The following is a 15044-nucleotide window of genomic DNA, read 5'->3' as shown; positions in this document are numbered from 1 at the left end:
TATATTAACAAATATTGTTTATAACTTAATTCTAAATTGAAACGTGAGAAAAATATGTTCGATTATTTCAAATCTCAGTTTAAAATATTAATTGATAATTATTAGTAATTGTTTGGCAGAGCGTTTGGTAAAATAAAACATTAAACATAAAATATCTAGCATTAAAGCAATTTCAGACGAATGTAGTTACGAAACTATTGCGCTAAATGGTTAACTTAATTTATTTGTTGCGGCAATAGATAGATTTTTATAATTTAAATAATTAATCATGTAGCTTTTGAATATAAAGTTGAACCTGTCTATCTCGAATTTCAAAGCAATGAGAAAAAGGTTGGAGATACACAGGTTTCGAGATATAGTGGTTCTCACTGCCAGCCCGAGCAAACTCAACGCCCTAGGCAAATGACTTTGACGTCGCCCCATTTAAAAAAAATTCGCAACAATATAAAACACCGATGTAAAATAGAGTATCTAATTTTTATCCAATATGCAGCACACAATATCGCGATCGTGAGACTATGGCGCTACTTTCAAAATGGCGACTCACGGGTAAATACGTGAGAAAGAATAGAGATCAAAAACATTTATTTTTTCATTATTCATTGTAATTTATGCATGTACTTTCGTCATGCCGCCCCACCCGAATTCAAACGCCCTAGGCTATCGCCTAGTTCGCCTATATGAACTATAGGCCCTGGTGGTTCCTGTACAGTAAACAGTAACAGGTTTTAATGGAGTACGGTATTTTATTAATACAATAGCAAGTACAGTAAATACCTGTATTACGGATAAATAAAGCGTTTTTGACATCCCTTAACAAAAATAGTTTGTCAATATTTTCCGATGCCCGATTTTTTTTCAATTAAGATTTAAGCCAAACTCGTAACCAATCAGAGAAAAGCAGAGTTAATTAGTAAGAGCTATGTACTATATTGCAAGAAATGTTTCTCAACTACAAATACTCAGTAACTCTATCTATGCTATCAAAATAGAGGTACTGGGCTTTGAAATTGTAATTGACAGTTTAATAAGTGATTAAATTACGTTTTTATAATTTGTTTTATTAAAGTAAAACAGACTGTAATATTCTTACGCGAGGTTTTTATCGTAAGTTTAAAGATTTGTGCATGTCGTCTTTATCAGTTAGCGACGACTTCACTCTATAGTCTCTGCCGTGGCTTAGTTCTTCGAGATGTGGTCGAAAAACTAAAAATTGCCATTAAAACAAACGGTAAGATGTTTTGCGTATCTACCAGGTAAAAATTTTACTAAAATTTAAGCGAAACTGAAAAAGCCAACGTCGAAATTCGTTATGAAGTGTTTTAAACAGTCGTGTCGTTATATCTGTTGCAGAGAATAAAGCTGGATGAAAATAAATTTCAGTTATCAGAAATTTTTAGAAAGAATCACAAAGGACACAAATGCCCAAGAAAGATAATTTAGTAATTATAGAAATAAAATAAGAAAAATATTAGAACTAGACAATACTTAGAACTATAATTTATTATTACGAATTAGAAATAGTCATTGGTATTTTCTCTAATGCTTTATAAATTTCGTAAGACACTTGCTTTTGTAGTCTATGTGTTTACAGTATGTATACTTACATGCGTTTGCAATATAGATAATTATTTAAATACAAAAGATTAATAATTCCAAGTTAAAAAATATATTTAAAGCAAAAAACTTTTTAAATTAATTCATACGTGCGAAAAGTATTTTCATTTCGATAATAGTGAATCGTCCTAACGAACGATTGCTTAGTTAACATTCCAATGATGTAAAATATCTTGATGCACGAGAGATAAAAGATCAATTTTTTTTTTTTTTTTTTTTAATATTTTGAAAGGATGTTTTTAATTCTTTATTAACGATTACTAATAATTTCACCATTTTGATCAAAACATTATTTCCCTTTATTTATATTTATAATTAACTAGCTCCTTACATCCGGCGTTGTCCGGATTTATAAGAGGAAAATATCCGAGTTATTAGATGTGAAAAACCAAATATAAAAGCCAAATATTATATTATTCTACGATTTTCACAGTGTAGGTTACACTGTGTAGCCTATTTTCGACTCGACGCACGTGAGTGCTATGGGCTACCCATCGCAGTAATAATATAGTTCGTCTATTTTGCGTTATATCATTGTCCCAGTTATCAAGTGAATAAAATATTTGCCCTTTTTAAAAAATTATATCTTTTTTGTATGAATTATATTTAATTTATTATTTTAAATTTTTTGCCAACAGATGACGATATACATGTAAAGCTGTACTGTACAGTAGGCAGATATTAACTGATATATAGAAATTATATCAAAATTTTGGGATGGAATGTATGTACTAAGTTGGGGTGGAATGTATTATCTACGTTAGAAGTATGTTAACGTAATTACCGAGTTTTATAACAATTAGTCGAACAGTTTAGGAGTGCATTGGGAACAAACAACGTCCTCATTTAAATACAGTATATAGTGTTTTAATAAATCAATTCAATGAATTTATTTATTGAAAGATTCCGGCACGATTATTTCGAGCTATAACACAATATTTTGTTCTAAAAGTATAGGAGCATCCCGGAAAAGAAAATAGAACCCGAACGATAACAGAGAAAACACGACGAGCATTTTACTTCAACTAAACTAGATTTTTAGAGTTAATGAGCACTTATGTAATAATATCTTATTAGCACGTAAAAAATTATCAAGCTCAAGAGCGAATTCATAAACTTATGAATATTTGATGAACAGAATACGAATATCAGGAAATAAGTTACAGCTATCAATGTCTAAATATTTATTAAATAAATACCAATTTCTCGAATTTTTTCACCTTATTTATTCTTTTACCGTATGTAATCGATTTTTGCAAAATTTTAATGAAATCATTGAACTCCAGTTAGTTTATAATAATAAACATATCTCTATTTACACGATGCACGCAATTAGAGAATGGCATTAGCATAGATTTAAAGCATCCAATTAGGCTAATTCAGTTTTACAATTACAGCGAGTTCTAAACCGCTCAAGTTTCGAAATTAGATAAGAGGATCAAAGCTTAAAAAAAATATGAAACGTATGACAACCTCTTGAAAATTAAGTAGTAAGAAAGATTTTTTCTGGATCAAACATCCCAGATTATCGGATTCCATTGTAGATCGCTGTTTTTTCCTATTCCCAGTCCAAAAAGTTCAACGAAAGTTTCTTTTCTTCTGCCCATTCAGTCGGAAATATTATGAGGAGGATCAAATCTATCATATAATTTTCTTTTAAGACATTTAATTACGGATCGTTAAGAAAAACGCTAATATAATGAGTTTTTATAGACTACTTGTAGAAACGATTTTGATTAAATGATAGTTTTTAGTGTAATAGACTAATTTTTTGTATATTTTTTAATACTTTATTTTTCGGAATGCCGCCGATCCCAAATTAATATACAAATGTGTAGTTATACCAAAAAGTAAAAGGACGAAAAGAAACGAGAAAAGACTTACGTTTTAGCCGCACTATTCGCTTGCACCAAACAAGCGACGATAAAGTAAATCACAACACGGCGTAATCCTAAAGGCATGCTTCCTCAATTCTACTTCCCATCAAGTCATTCCTAAGCTCGGCTTTATAATATCCTTTTCTTACGTCTTATCGAAATCGAGTACCGGATTGGACCGTCGATAATCGTCGGAATTTACGTAACCGCCGATGCGACGACGGATACGTTCCGAATAACCCCCAAAAATTTCGTTACGTAACGACCTATTCGATAAATGTATAATTTTATTTAGTCATTGGTAAAGAAAATTTATTTGTTTGGTTAAGTAGAAGAAAATTACACGGTTAATGACTTAATATTTATCTAACGAATTTTTGACGCGTTGAATTCTTTTTAACGTAGAAATTTCCTACGGACAGGCAAGTTTTCGAAAGATCTGAGTAAAATTTCGAGTGTCTTACTTTATTTTGACAAATATTTTGTTACAATTTCATAAGAACATTTTCCAATTTTTTGTGTCAACTTTTACCATTATTTTCGCGCCTCTCTTACATTATTTCTCGTTTCATTCACAAAAGTATTCGAATTTATGGAAATATTTTATGAATTATTATTGTATCGATAAGTGTCCGGTTTTTTTTTTTTATTTTTTTTATTCCAAAATTTGAAAATAAACTCCTTCAGTTTTGTTTAGCCTAGAAAATAATGTATTAAAAATTTTCCGTAGAAAGAGTAGATAATAGACGATGGTTTATCGACTCATGGTTAAAAATAAAGATAGAAATGTAGTTGAAAATTCGACAAAAAATGTGAATAATAATGTTAAATTTTTAAATAAACTTTTGTTTCTTAAGATTGTCGCTTTTTTAAAGCACAATTTTTCTATATTTCTCTTATTTTACTTTCGTGTTAAATTCTTCGTCAAAGTACGAAACATCTATTCCGAAATCTTCTATCTTGTCTTAAAATAACCATGATCACGAAAAAAAAACTGACGATGATTAAGTTAGAAAAATTTGCAAGTTATTAAATATTATAAATTCTGTTCCGAATGGTATTGTACGAAACTTTAATAAATTTCTGTTTTCAAAAGGACGATCATTAAATTACGATTTTAATTAAAATATGAATACAGAATAGCGAAATGTTTCTACAACATTAAAGTTATTATTGTTTAATCGTAATCGTAATTGATTACTTCTCAGTGTAATTAACTATCGTAAATTCGATAGTTAATTACACTGAGAAGTAATCAATTGTTATTAGGAAATTATTATTATTGTATGTTTAAAAATATAAAGCAAATTTTTGATTAAAACACATTTAAGACAATCTATCATTTAAATGTAATTAAAAATTTAGAAATGTCGAATTTTTCGGAAATGTGACTAGCACCACGAATGTCGGATTTCAGATTTTAGAAATTAGTCCCTAATATCTCAAAGAAGTTATTTTTTTAGTGCCCTTTTGTAATTATATTTTATCTTTTTCGTGATTATTGTATCTGTTCAACATTGGCTTAGAGTTTTACGTATGTACAGTACTGTACTGTCTGAATGCAAAAATATAATCATGGTTATATATGGAAATAATTAACCGGATTGCGCAGATATTTGCAATTTTATTTTAAAAAATTAAACAAGGTTTTGATTTTTTATTATTGTTTTAATAATTAAATACACAAAGTTTGTTGCTAATGAGGCCCGAAGCACTAAAATGCGCCTTAGAAAACTTGAAAAACATAATCTGATTAATTAGCATACAGTAAGAAGTCATCAACTTAAAATACAATATCAAACAAGTGAATAATTCCCAAAAAAGATGGGGTCCTATGGGAACCCCAGCTTAATAAACAACGTTGACTAAAATGCTTGGTATATTAACTAATGGTTAACTAACAAAGCAAGTGTTTGAAGGATATCAACGAGCAATTTCATCGAAAATGATGAGAAATTTAGAATGAGAAAAGTCGAAAAATTGAAAGTGTTCAGACCAGGGCGCCGCAGTAGACGAAGATTAAAGGTCCCGTTAATTCGTTCACTAATTTCTGGAACAGCGAATAAAATTTTCCGCAGTTCTCTCTAATTAATTCCGATTGACATTCCACCAATTTTCTCAGATTTCTGCGAACAACAAAAACGTTATTGAACGTAATTAAACTAGTTGAATTTAATTACAAAAAGTAATGAAATTCAGGATACTCACGAACAAATTTTAATCGAATTGTATTCGAAATCTTCGGAGAAAGACGAAAAGCATTTTTCGAAAGACACACTTTTTAAGCAGGATCGGGATTTTATCAGTTCTATTAAATTACGATAAGATCAGATTTAGGAAAAGTTAAAATGCGGTATAATTTTTTTGTATAATATTTATATAGATGTCAGTTAATATTAACGTTTTAAATTTAATATAAATTATTTTATTATTATTATTATTATGATGATAAATATTTAAGCTAGCTTACATAATAATGAAAGTTTAGTAATAAGTTATTCAAGATTGTTTCACATTTTCGTTATGTTAAATTGTATTCAATTNTCACCAATTAATTATATAGTTAGAATTATTATTATTTTCTTTGCTTATAAATAAAAAAGTAAAATATGCCCTTCAGGTAATCTTTATCAATAAAATTATGTATATATAATTCAATGCAAAAATTTGTTAATTACCAGATTAATTAACCAAGCACAATTGCTTCTAGTATAAAAGATGAAAATAATTTCCGAAAATGTTAGTATTACCTTGGGTTAACGATAAAAAGACAGGTATCCTAGTTCAGGATTCGGTCGACAAGGAACATTCCACCATGGCTGAGGACGAATTCTAGTCTTGGATGTAGAACTTTATAACAATTGGAAGAAGTTATGTTAAAATTATTAATTACCATTTAGTAAATTAACATAGCCACATTACGATGCCTCAGCACACCCATAGATATGCTATATTTGAGAAAATTAGAATGGAGAAAGATAACTTCCTTTAGAACAATCTTGCTTCTAATTTTCTCTCTTATCTACGATAAACTTCTAAAAAGTTAGAACTAAATGTGCAAAGCGTGCAAATAAGAAAAAAAAATTAAAAAAGAAAAAAGTACGCAGCCGACAGGATTCGAACCTGTGCGGGAATATCCCATTGGATTTCGAGTCCAACGCCTTAACCACTCGGCCACGACTGCGCCGGGGACTTAGATTTCATTAACTGTTAAAGTATGTGAAATGACATTTACCCGTTTGAAGAGATTCGTTGTTGCAGATATCTTTTTGCAAAGTGAAGAATCCGTAGAGAGCTGTCTTAAACAAAAGATTTTCGTCCGGAGAATTTTCTCCCCACGACTGACTGACATTCGACCGTTCTCTGAAATTTCAATTTTGATGTCATTTTATTTTGTATTTTTAAAACACACAGAAGTAAAAAGTTATAATTACAGACAAATTTTCTTCATTTCGGTTTCCGTCGTCGGGATATTTATCGAATATTTCGGGTTATTCAGCGCGAATCGAGATATTTTTTCGGAACAGTTTTCGGATAATCCGCAAAGGACTAAAAGAAATTTGTATTATTTAAGGTTGGCTAAAATAGACGACGGTCGGAAAGGACCTACCTGAAAAGGGAAGAGACAGAAATATAAAAATGACAAACAGAATTTCTCCCGCTTGCATTTTGCTTATCGTTTTGTCGAGTGCGGCTGCCAATATCGAAAGCGTAACCGTGACGACTAGATAAGATAACGAATATCTAGACAGTAAATAAATGTTTACGATTGTAGCAAATACGTAAATTTCAATAAGATAAATGTATAAATTTACTTAACGTTTAACGACGATTATAAAATTAAAACAGAATTCGAAGAGTTGTCATCGACTTCAAGTATTTTATTTCCCCTCTGCCAGATAATTTGGAAAAATAATGAACCTTCCATTTTACTTTCCCCGGCTGTTACGTATATAACAAGGATGTATGCAAATTAAAAAGTTCCAGAGCGTTAACCGACGTTTCGAGTTTGAATTGCCACCGTCTATGGAGTTTTTTATGGGCGAAGCGCAACTTTGTGGCGCAATATCTTCTGCAAAACGGCTTAAATGCACCAAAAATTACCTGTTTATTAGTAATCAGCACAAAGAAACTGTGCAAGTGTTCAAGAATTAGTCAGCGGTCAAAAAATTAATAATAATTTTCTTAGTTGTTTTGACGCCGTACATAGTCTAAAGTACAATTTAGATGTTAACAAAGTAAAAGACAAAACATCTGTAACGCCCTTAAAAAGACCTCCTGGAAGGCATCACCCTAGGGCCTAGGCAGATCGCATAAGTGTTGTATTGTCGAAACTTCAAATAAAATTATTCGTTTCCGATCATTAAAGAAGTAAATTTTCTAGATTGGGAAGCAAAAGAATTTAGAAGTCCAAATTCAACATATTTATTCTAAGAAAATGTTCTAAAAATTCGAGAAATAAGTAATTAATTTTAAATATAAAGTCACTATTTTCGTTCTTAAGGCATAATTATCTCTCCTCGCCAGTTGTTTCTTTCTTGGATTTTTCCTCTTCGTGGGCACCAAAAGAACATTTTTCCATACCCATTGCTAGTTCGACCAAGCCCACAATGAGGATGGCCGAGAGACGGAGCCCGACGTATTATTCGGAATACCATTGGATTGCGAACGCAGGACTAACTGTCAGTGTTCAATGGTTTTATCTGGAGATGTGCCAATACCTTTTTCTACATTATTTATTGGCATATAGTGCCGCATGGCATTACTAGGAAATTCAATCCACGAATACTCGAATATAACGTTGATAAAAAAATTAATTCAAATACTACGAATTTATTTTTTTAATCGCCCTCTTCGCTTCCTCACCACTTATGGTTGAATTTTCGACAAGAAAAGAAGCAGACTAGATCCTAGACGATTATGAATGAATTTTCGAAAACATTCTTCCAATGAGCGGATTTGTGAATAGCCTAATAGAATTTGTTTATTAGTGGCCCAACACCCAGCTCTCTTCGCTCGCTTTGCCTAATCGTTTCAAAATTTCGTGGCGATTAATTAATTCTTAATGCCACAATTTTTCTGTTCTTTATGTTTTTTTTTCTTTACTTTTCTTTCTTTCTTTCTTTTTGATAACTGAGAAAGTGTCGTGACGATTTTAAGCTAATTAAGTAATTAAACGACGGAAAGAATAGCAAAGACAAAGACTTTTACTCTTTGTGAATGCATTGTATTTTATATTTATTAATGAAGTATTAATTAATGTTATGAATATAAAGTTGCTCGGCTGTTTAGGATTTTAGTTTAAATTGCTACATTGAGATATTTTCGGCATCTAATCATAGGATAATTGCGATACAGTTAATTTCGTTAATATTAAACGAAATTAAATAAAGTTGGGCCTTATTGCCTAATGAAAAATATTTTATTTCTTATACTAATTTTTAAAAAAAAGAAAAAAAAAAAAAAAAAAAAAAAAAAAGATTACGTGAAGGGCATGGCTGAGGAATCGTCGAAAATTTTCATTTATTATATTGTTTATACACGTACTTACCTCCTGACTATGATGACAATTATTGTAATAGCTACTGCTAAGAAAACAAAACCTCCAAAGACACCAAGAGCAATAATACCTCCTAAGAATTTAATAATTTTAAGAACATTCAATCTGTTTCAAACATGTGTTAAAATATTTATTTATAAAGTTTTATATAAATTACTTACCCATATTAAGACGAGAAGAAAACAGAGAAGGACGTTTTGTTTGAGATCTTTTTCCATCCATACCCTTTGGGTGTGCTGTGACGATTGGGATATCGGTACCTAAGTTAGCTTTAGCCGAATACGAATATTCTTTTGTAATTAAAACTTAACAAAATAAATATCTGAGAAGTAGGTATCCCTCACCAAAAGGCATTACAACCTATTACCGAATAGTGCGAAAGTTTCCTCTTTCCACCAAGCAAACTTAAATATGTGTGAAGAATATTCTTAAATTGTATACCACGTGATAAAGTTATTCAAAAGATAAATTATTACGCATGTTAAGCGATAAAACATAAATCTGAGAAATATACAACAAGACATTTTCTATTCTGTCTATAAAACGAGCTAAAAGTAAATTGTGATGCAAATATGTCACAATTAGGTATACGTTATGTGATAGCAAGTAAATAAATAAAAGCATAAATATCCTAAAAGCAAAGAGAAAATTTATTTCTCATTATTTTTTAATATTACTCATGAACTCTAGTAATTTGAAATTGCTATTGTCTCCTATGATTATTACAGAAAAAACAACCTTAATGAAAGTGTACTTTGCAAATAATGGTGTAAAATTGATTGTCAATACCCAAAAGAAGTCGATTGGTTTCATTTATTCTACAATAATATTCCTCTTATGATCTCTAGAAAACAATTTCTAGAAAATAATTCTATAATTAAAATATTATTTAAAGTTAATACCAAAATTAATATTCTGTTTTCAAAATGTAACAGTAACATCCGGAAAATATCTTAATTCCTATTGCAAATATTCTAAATTTAAAAAAAATGTAAGCTACTACCGAAACATGCGTAATTATTCATCTTCAGGACTTTATTTTTCTTCTATGGATACATAATTTGCAGGATATTTTTATAAGTAACCTTTAAGCCAAAATTCCAAACCAAAATTAGTAAAAATCCCCAATAATTAAAGTTATAGAAAGTAAATATTTGAAATAATATAAGCAAATAGACCTTTCTAATAATTTTAACAATAGCCATAAACAAATTTAACATCGCGTTAAATAATATTTGCAATTTTTTATACAAATATATTTTAATATGTTTTATTTATTTTTTAAAAAAATTAAACATTACTTCTCAGTATTTAAGATTAATTTAAAAAAAAACAAATAAAATTCTCACCATAACATGTTGGAATTTTTCCTTCCCAATCACCACTGTCACCACAGATCAAAATAGAATCGCCTACCAATTTATAACCAACGTCACATTCATATACAACTTGCGATCCATAAGCAGTAGACTGTGACGTTAAATTTAAATGTCCTCGTAAGATGGAAGGAGGAGGTCTACATATAATGGCTAAATACAAAGAAAAAAATAGTTTTATAAAAACTTTATATGATAAATATAAAGTTTAAATGATATATAATGTACTTCCCGTATTCACAGGTCTGTGAAAATTGTGTATTAGATAAAACGTATAGTATAATTAATGAAATAAGGAAAAGAGAATAGACATAAGAAAATGAGGGAAAAAATTTGATTTATGTTCTCCTTATTAGGAAGAGGATGATATTTTGAGTATAAAACCATCGTTAAAAAATAAAAAAATACTTTAAAAGATGTCATCGTTCATTATAAGAATCTATGTTTGATATATCTAGAACAGGAAGAAAAAAACTTAAGCATCAGGAAAACAAGACGGAAACAAAACTTATTTAAATGCTTATAACAGAAACATTTGAATAAGTTTTGTTTTCCTGGAGAGGAAAAACAAGAAGAGTTAAAGGTTTGAGGAATAGAGACTAGAATTTTATAATTTTTTGAAATTGAGAATATAAGTTACATTAAAGAATTATACTTTTAAAAATATAAATTCTATAGACTCTTTTTAATACATCTTCAATGTTTTATATAGAAATATTACAAGTTTATCACTCTTATTAATATTTAAAAACATAATATTATGTAAATAATATTGACAATATGTCTCATTTCATATCGAACTAAGAAAAATCGTTTTGTGCCGAATTCGTGGCGAAAAGATGAACTATTTTATGTAGAAAACAATCTAATTATGTATTTTTTTATGTAATTCCTTTCTTTTAGTGCATTNAAAAAAAAATTATACGCGAGAATCGAACCCGAGAACTCAAGTTTATGAATCGGACTCGTTACCACTCTGCCACAGGACGCTCAAATAGAAATACGTATAATTTATACATAAAGTGCTAAAAAACTTTAAGCTCGATTTTCTTGATTATATTTGAGTATTGCACTTTAGTATTTTACAGGTAGTACACTCACATGGTGTACTACTTCTACACCAAAGATTGTCAAAATCCGTTACCCCAAAGCCGTAGGCTCTCCTTGTAAATAAGATTGGAGAATGAGAACGAGACCCGCCTTGAGCGTCAAAGTGATTCCTCCGCTTAGTAATGAGTCTCCGAGACATAGTCTCGTCCCAAATACGGCTTTGCCGTTTTACATGTTTATATTTATTTACGAAACTCGACGCGATCATTGCAATAAATGTCAGGCAGAAAGTAACGTTTTTGGAATAGGGCGACGTAAAAAAGTTATTATTTGAATATATTTTTTTTTTTCAGTTCGATGTCAATTAACAAGATTAGTAATTTCCGAGAGGACGATTGAAAAGGGAAGCAAAGGAGAAGAGGAAATATTGCCAACCAAATAACGATAAGCAATCAATTGAAACGGGAAACATCTCCGACTTGAAAGAGAAGATAATGCCCGTTGAGGAAACGTCTGACTTGCTTTCTTATTTTTCTCGATATGCATTTTTGTGCGTATTTTTACAGCACCCTGACAATCGAATCCAGGTTTTTTGTATCAACTGACTGCAATATAGAAAACTATAAGCAACATTGTGTATAAATCTTATTACCGCAATAAGATTACTTTTTCCTCTTTCTAATAACATTTATGTCTCGTTTACTTTTAATTATGTTTTACGTTGCGCAATATTTGTTAAAATTTTGGCATTTTATCGAGTTGACGAAACAACTCAAATCGGGTGAAAAATAAATGATGCCCGATTCGATGTCGCTCAAATATTCTTCCTTTTGTTTTGTATTAAAAAATCAAATGGCAAGAATCTTATTAAATTTGTAAAACAATATTTCTTTAAAACATAATTAGATACCCAAAACGATGTTAATTAATAACGAGTTTAACCGGTTCCAAGACCTTTCGGTAAAAATTAATTTTATAAAAGAAAAATTCGATAATAAAATTTCATGTAACTAATTTAGAATTATACTTATGAAGAATCTTTTCGACTTATTATTTCCTGAAATTACTTTAAAGTAAGACCATTACATCTCTTTCAATACAACAGAAGTTCGCGCGTGACTCCTAAACGTAGGACTCTTTCTTTCACTTACTTGTTAGTTATTTGATACCCATTTCGGATTTCTTAATCCTGATTAGTCTTATTCAAAAATGCACAAACATTTTCACAAAATAATTTCAATCCAAAAATTATTTAAAATGTAAATTTCAACATTGCGCATTTCGGACTTAATCGAGGACAACCGTGGTCTAACTTCCGACCTTTTCCTCGTTGTATCGAGGAAAATTTATGTAAGTGTTTTTATTTTAAATGTAGAAAACAGAAAATTAGTAACTTTCCATATTTTACATCGGAAAGTATTAAAGATAAACTAATTTTTGGCACAAAAATCTTTTTTTACGCACTATAATAAAATCCGTTTAAGGTTTTAACCAATTTGTCCGGCTTTATAAGTTATCATTACGAAATTACTAAAGTAGGAAAGTTGTGCGTATTTTAAAAATATATACCGTAAGTTAAAAATTAGTTCATTCAGACATTCACTAGTAAAAGCGAAATACGAAAATTGGTTTTTCTTGGATTTTTTGACGAATTTGGTTCTCACGAGATGAGAACCAAATTCGTATCCAATCAATTGAGAGTAATAGGAAACAAGAGTGATAACAATAGTTGGTAAGAATGCTGTCGTCTTCCATCTATTTATTAAAAAGAAAGAAAAAGAACAAACAAAAGATGGAGCATTGCTTATTTCGGTAAATAAATGGTCGTAGGTCGCATGTGTTATATTCGATGCTGTCATCTTGTATTTTCCATCTCTTTTTTGAGTTAACAGATCTATCATTGTGATTAGTGGGAATTATTTCGTTAGCGAAAAAAATCCAACACGTTGGACTGCCAACGCGATTGGCTAAACCACGGGTCGCCAAACTTTTTTCATTGTCGACTGAACTTTTCGAAACCTCACATCGACCCCCACCAAAAAATTTGTGTTACAAGAAAAAAAAAAAAGCTTTTACTACGAGGGTAGGCTGAAAAGTAATGCACACATGCTTGTAGAGCGTGGACGAAATGATTTTCAGAAGCGTGCCAGGTGGCATATGGAAGTAACATTCCCCCTCTATGCGCATGTGCAGTTTGAGGTTGTTGCGTTAATTCAGTATATTTTGAGAAGCGAAAATATGGAGACATGTTCTGGTACTATGTCAACGCGAGTTAAACAGCATGCTGTTATCGAATTTTTAACTGCTGAAAAAATTACGTTTAAAGGCTGTTTATGGTGACGATGCTGTTGATAGGTCTATTGTAAATTGATGGATAATAAAATTTCGTAATTGCGAGCCTGGAAAAGCCACAATTGTTGATGAAACACGCAGCGGAAGTCCGATCGCTGCCACAGACAATTACCGTTGCACCTTGTTCCAATGTTTAATTCTTCTCAGTACATACAGACTCTAAAACACCTCTGAAGTTGAGTTTGGCATGTTAGAGGCAGCCTGGCATCAATAATCTTGCAACATGACAATGCTCGTCCACACACCTCGTGCGTAACTGGAGAGGCTTTGTGAAACCTGAAGTTTAAACCGATTCCACACCCTCCTTATTCCCCCGATCTTGCGCCTTGTGATTTTTATTTGTTTCCTCTACTTATGAGAGACCTCAAGAGTAATCATTACACCTCAGACGATGAGGTGAAGGCAACTGTCAAGTCCTGGATTCGAGAAAAGTTGGACGAATTTTTAGACGGAATGAAAAAACTTGTTACACGTTGGGAGAAATGTGTTGACCTTAACGGTGACTATGTTGAAAAATAAATATATGATTTTGAAGCTTAAGAATTGTACTTTAATGTACTTTTTTCCCGAACTTGCTATTTGTTTTTGTTCGTGTTCTACAAGCATATGTGCATTGCTTTTCAGCCTACCCATGTATTTTAATACTGTACATTTCTTTTGATTTTACATTTTTTACATTTATTGTATAGGCCTGTATGTGAAATACTAGCTGACGTTATTAGCTGTAGAGATGCTAATAACGTCAGCGTACTACGAATCAGACACAAGCTTACGAATGCTGCGGATGACTTGACATGTAAGTAAGAACCAGAGCACGGACTCTACAATTTCCGTTTGTCCTGTGCGACTTGATCCGTAGCCATTTTACACGTTGACCGATAACTGTACTATTAAATTCATTGAAACAATATTCAAAGACATAATAATATGTATATTTATATTTGTGATTTTTAGTTTCAATTTTTCAATCGACCCCCAGGGGTCGATATCGTCCACTTTGGCGACCCCTGGGCTAAACAAACATTCGTCGGAAACGACGTTAATCTGTTTCGCTTTTTGCGTTTCGCCATCGAATTGTATTCGGTGTGAACTAACCATTAGTATTCAGCTTTAGCTAATTTTGTTATTATTTTGTGAAACGAGAATAGAGAAATGATCCGCCAATCCTACAGAAGTGAAGCAAGCATCATTGGATGAAGATGGCGGCTGACA

The 15044-nt window shown here is 30.9% G+C and overlaps 1 protein-coding gene and 1 non-coding gene across 2 annotated transcripts; both read right to left on the bottom strand.

The window, feature by feature from the left end:
* Window positions 1-6244: 6244 nt before the first annotated feature.
* LOC111639660 (apolipoprotein R-like) lies at window positions 6245-12653 on the bottom strand. The gene is made up of 5 exons (XM_023385574.1): window positions 12650-12653; window positions 10404-10583; window positions 9216-9290; window positions 9046-9127; window positions 6245-6344 (listed from the first exon to the last, which is right to left on the bottom strand). Exons 1-5 carry the CDS (start codon window positions 12651-12653, stop codon window positions 6251-6253), a joined length of 435 nt encoding a protein of 144 aa, XP_023241342.1. The 3' UTR covers window positions 6245-6250.
* Window positions 6597-6678, bottom strand: Trnas-cga. Its single transcript has one exon. It is a non-coding gene; the product is annotated as a tRNA-Ser (tRNA).
* Window positions 12654-15044: the final 2391 nt, after the last annotated feature.

The sequence above is a fragment of the Centruroides sculpturatus genome, unplaced genomic scaffold, assembly GCF_000671375.1.
Source record: "Centruroides sculpturatus isolate CEXI.00-Female unplaced genomic scaffold, Cexi_2.0 scaffold1211, whole genome shotgun sequence".
Lineage (NCBI taxonomy): Eukaryota > Metazoa > Arthropoda > Arachnida > Scorpiones > Buthidae > Centruroides > Centruroides sculpturatus.
This window is presented reverse-complemented; position numbering and strand designations above follow the sequence as displayed.

Bases quoted from the DNA above. Each gene is read 5' to 3' on its own strand.
- LOC111639660 (XM_023385574.1), bottom strand. The intron at 9,291-10,403 runs GTGAGAATTTTA...CAATCGTCACAG, and splicing joins AAAAATTCCAACATGTTATG to CACACCCAAAGGGTATGGAT. The intron at 6,345-9,045 runs GTAAGTACGTGT...ATTGTTATAAAG, and splicing joins ATTGTCATCATAGTCAGGAG to TTCTACATCCAAGACTAGAA.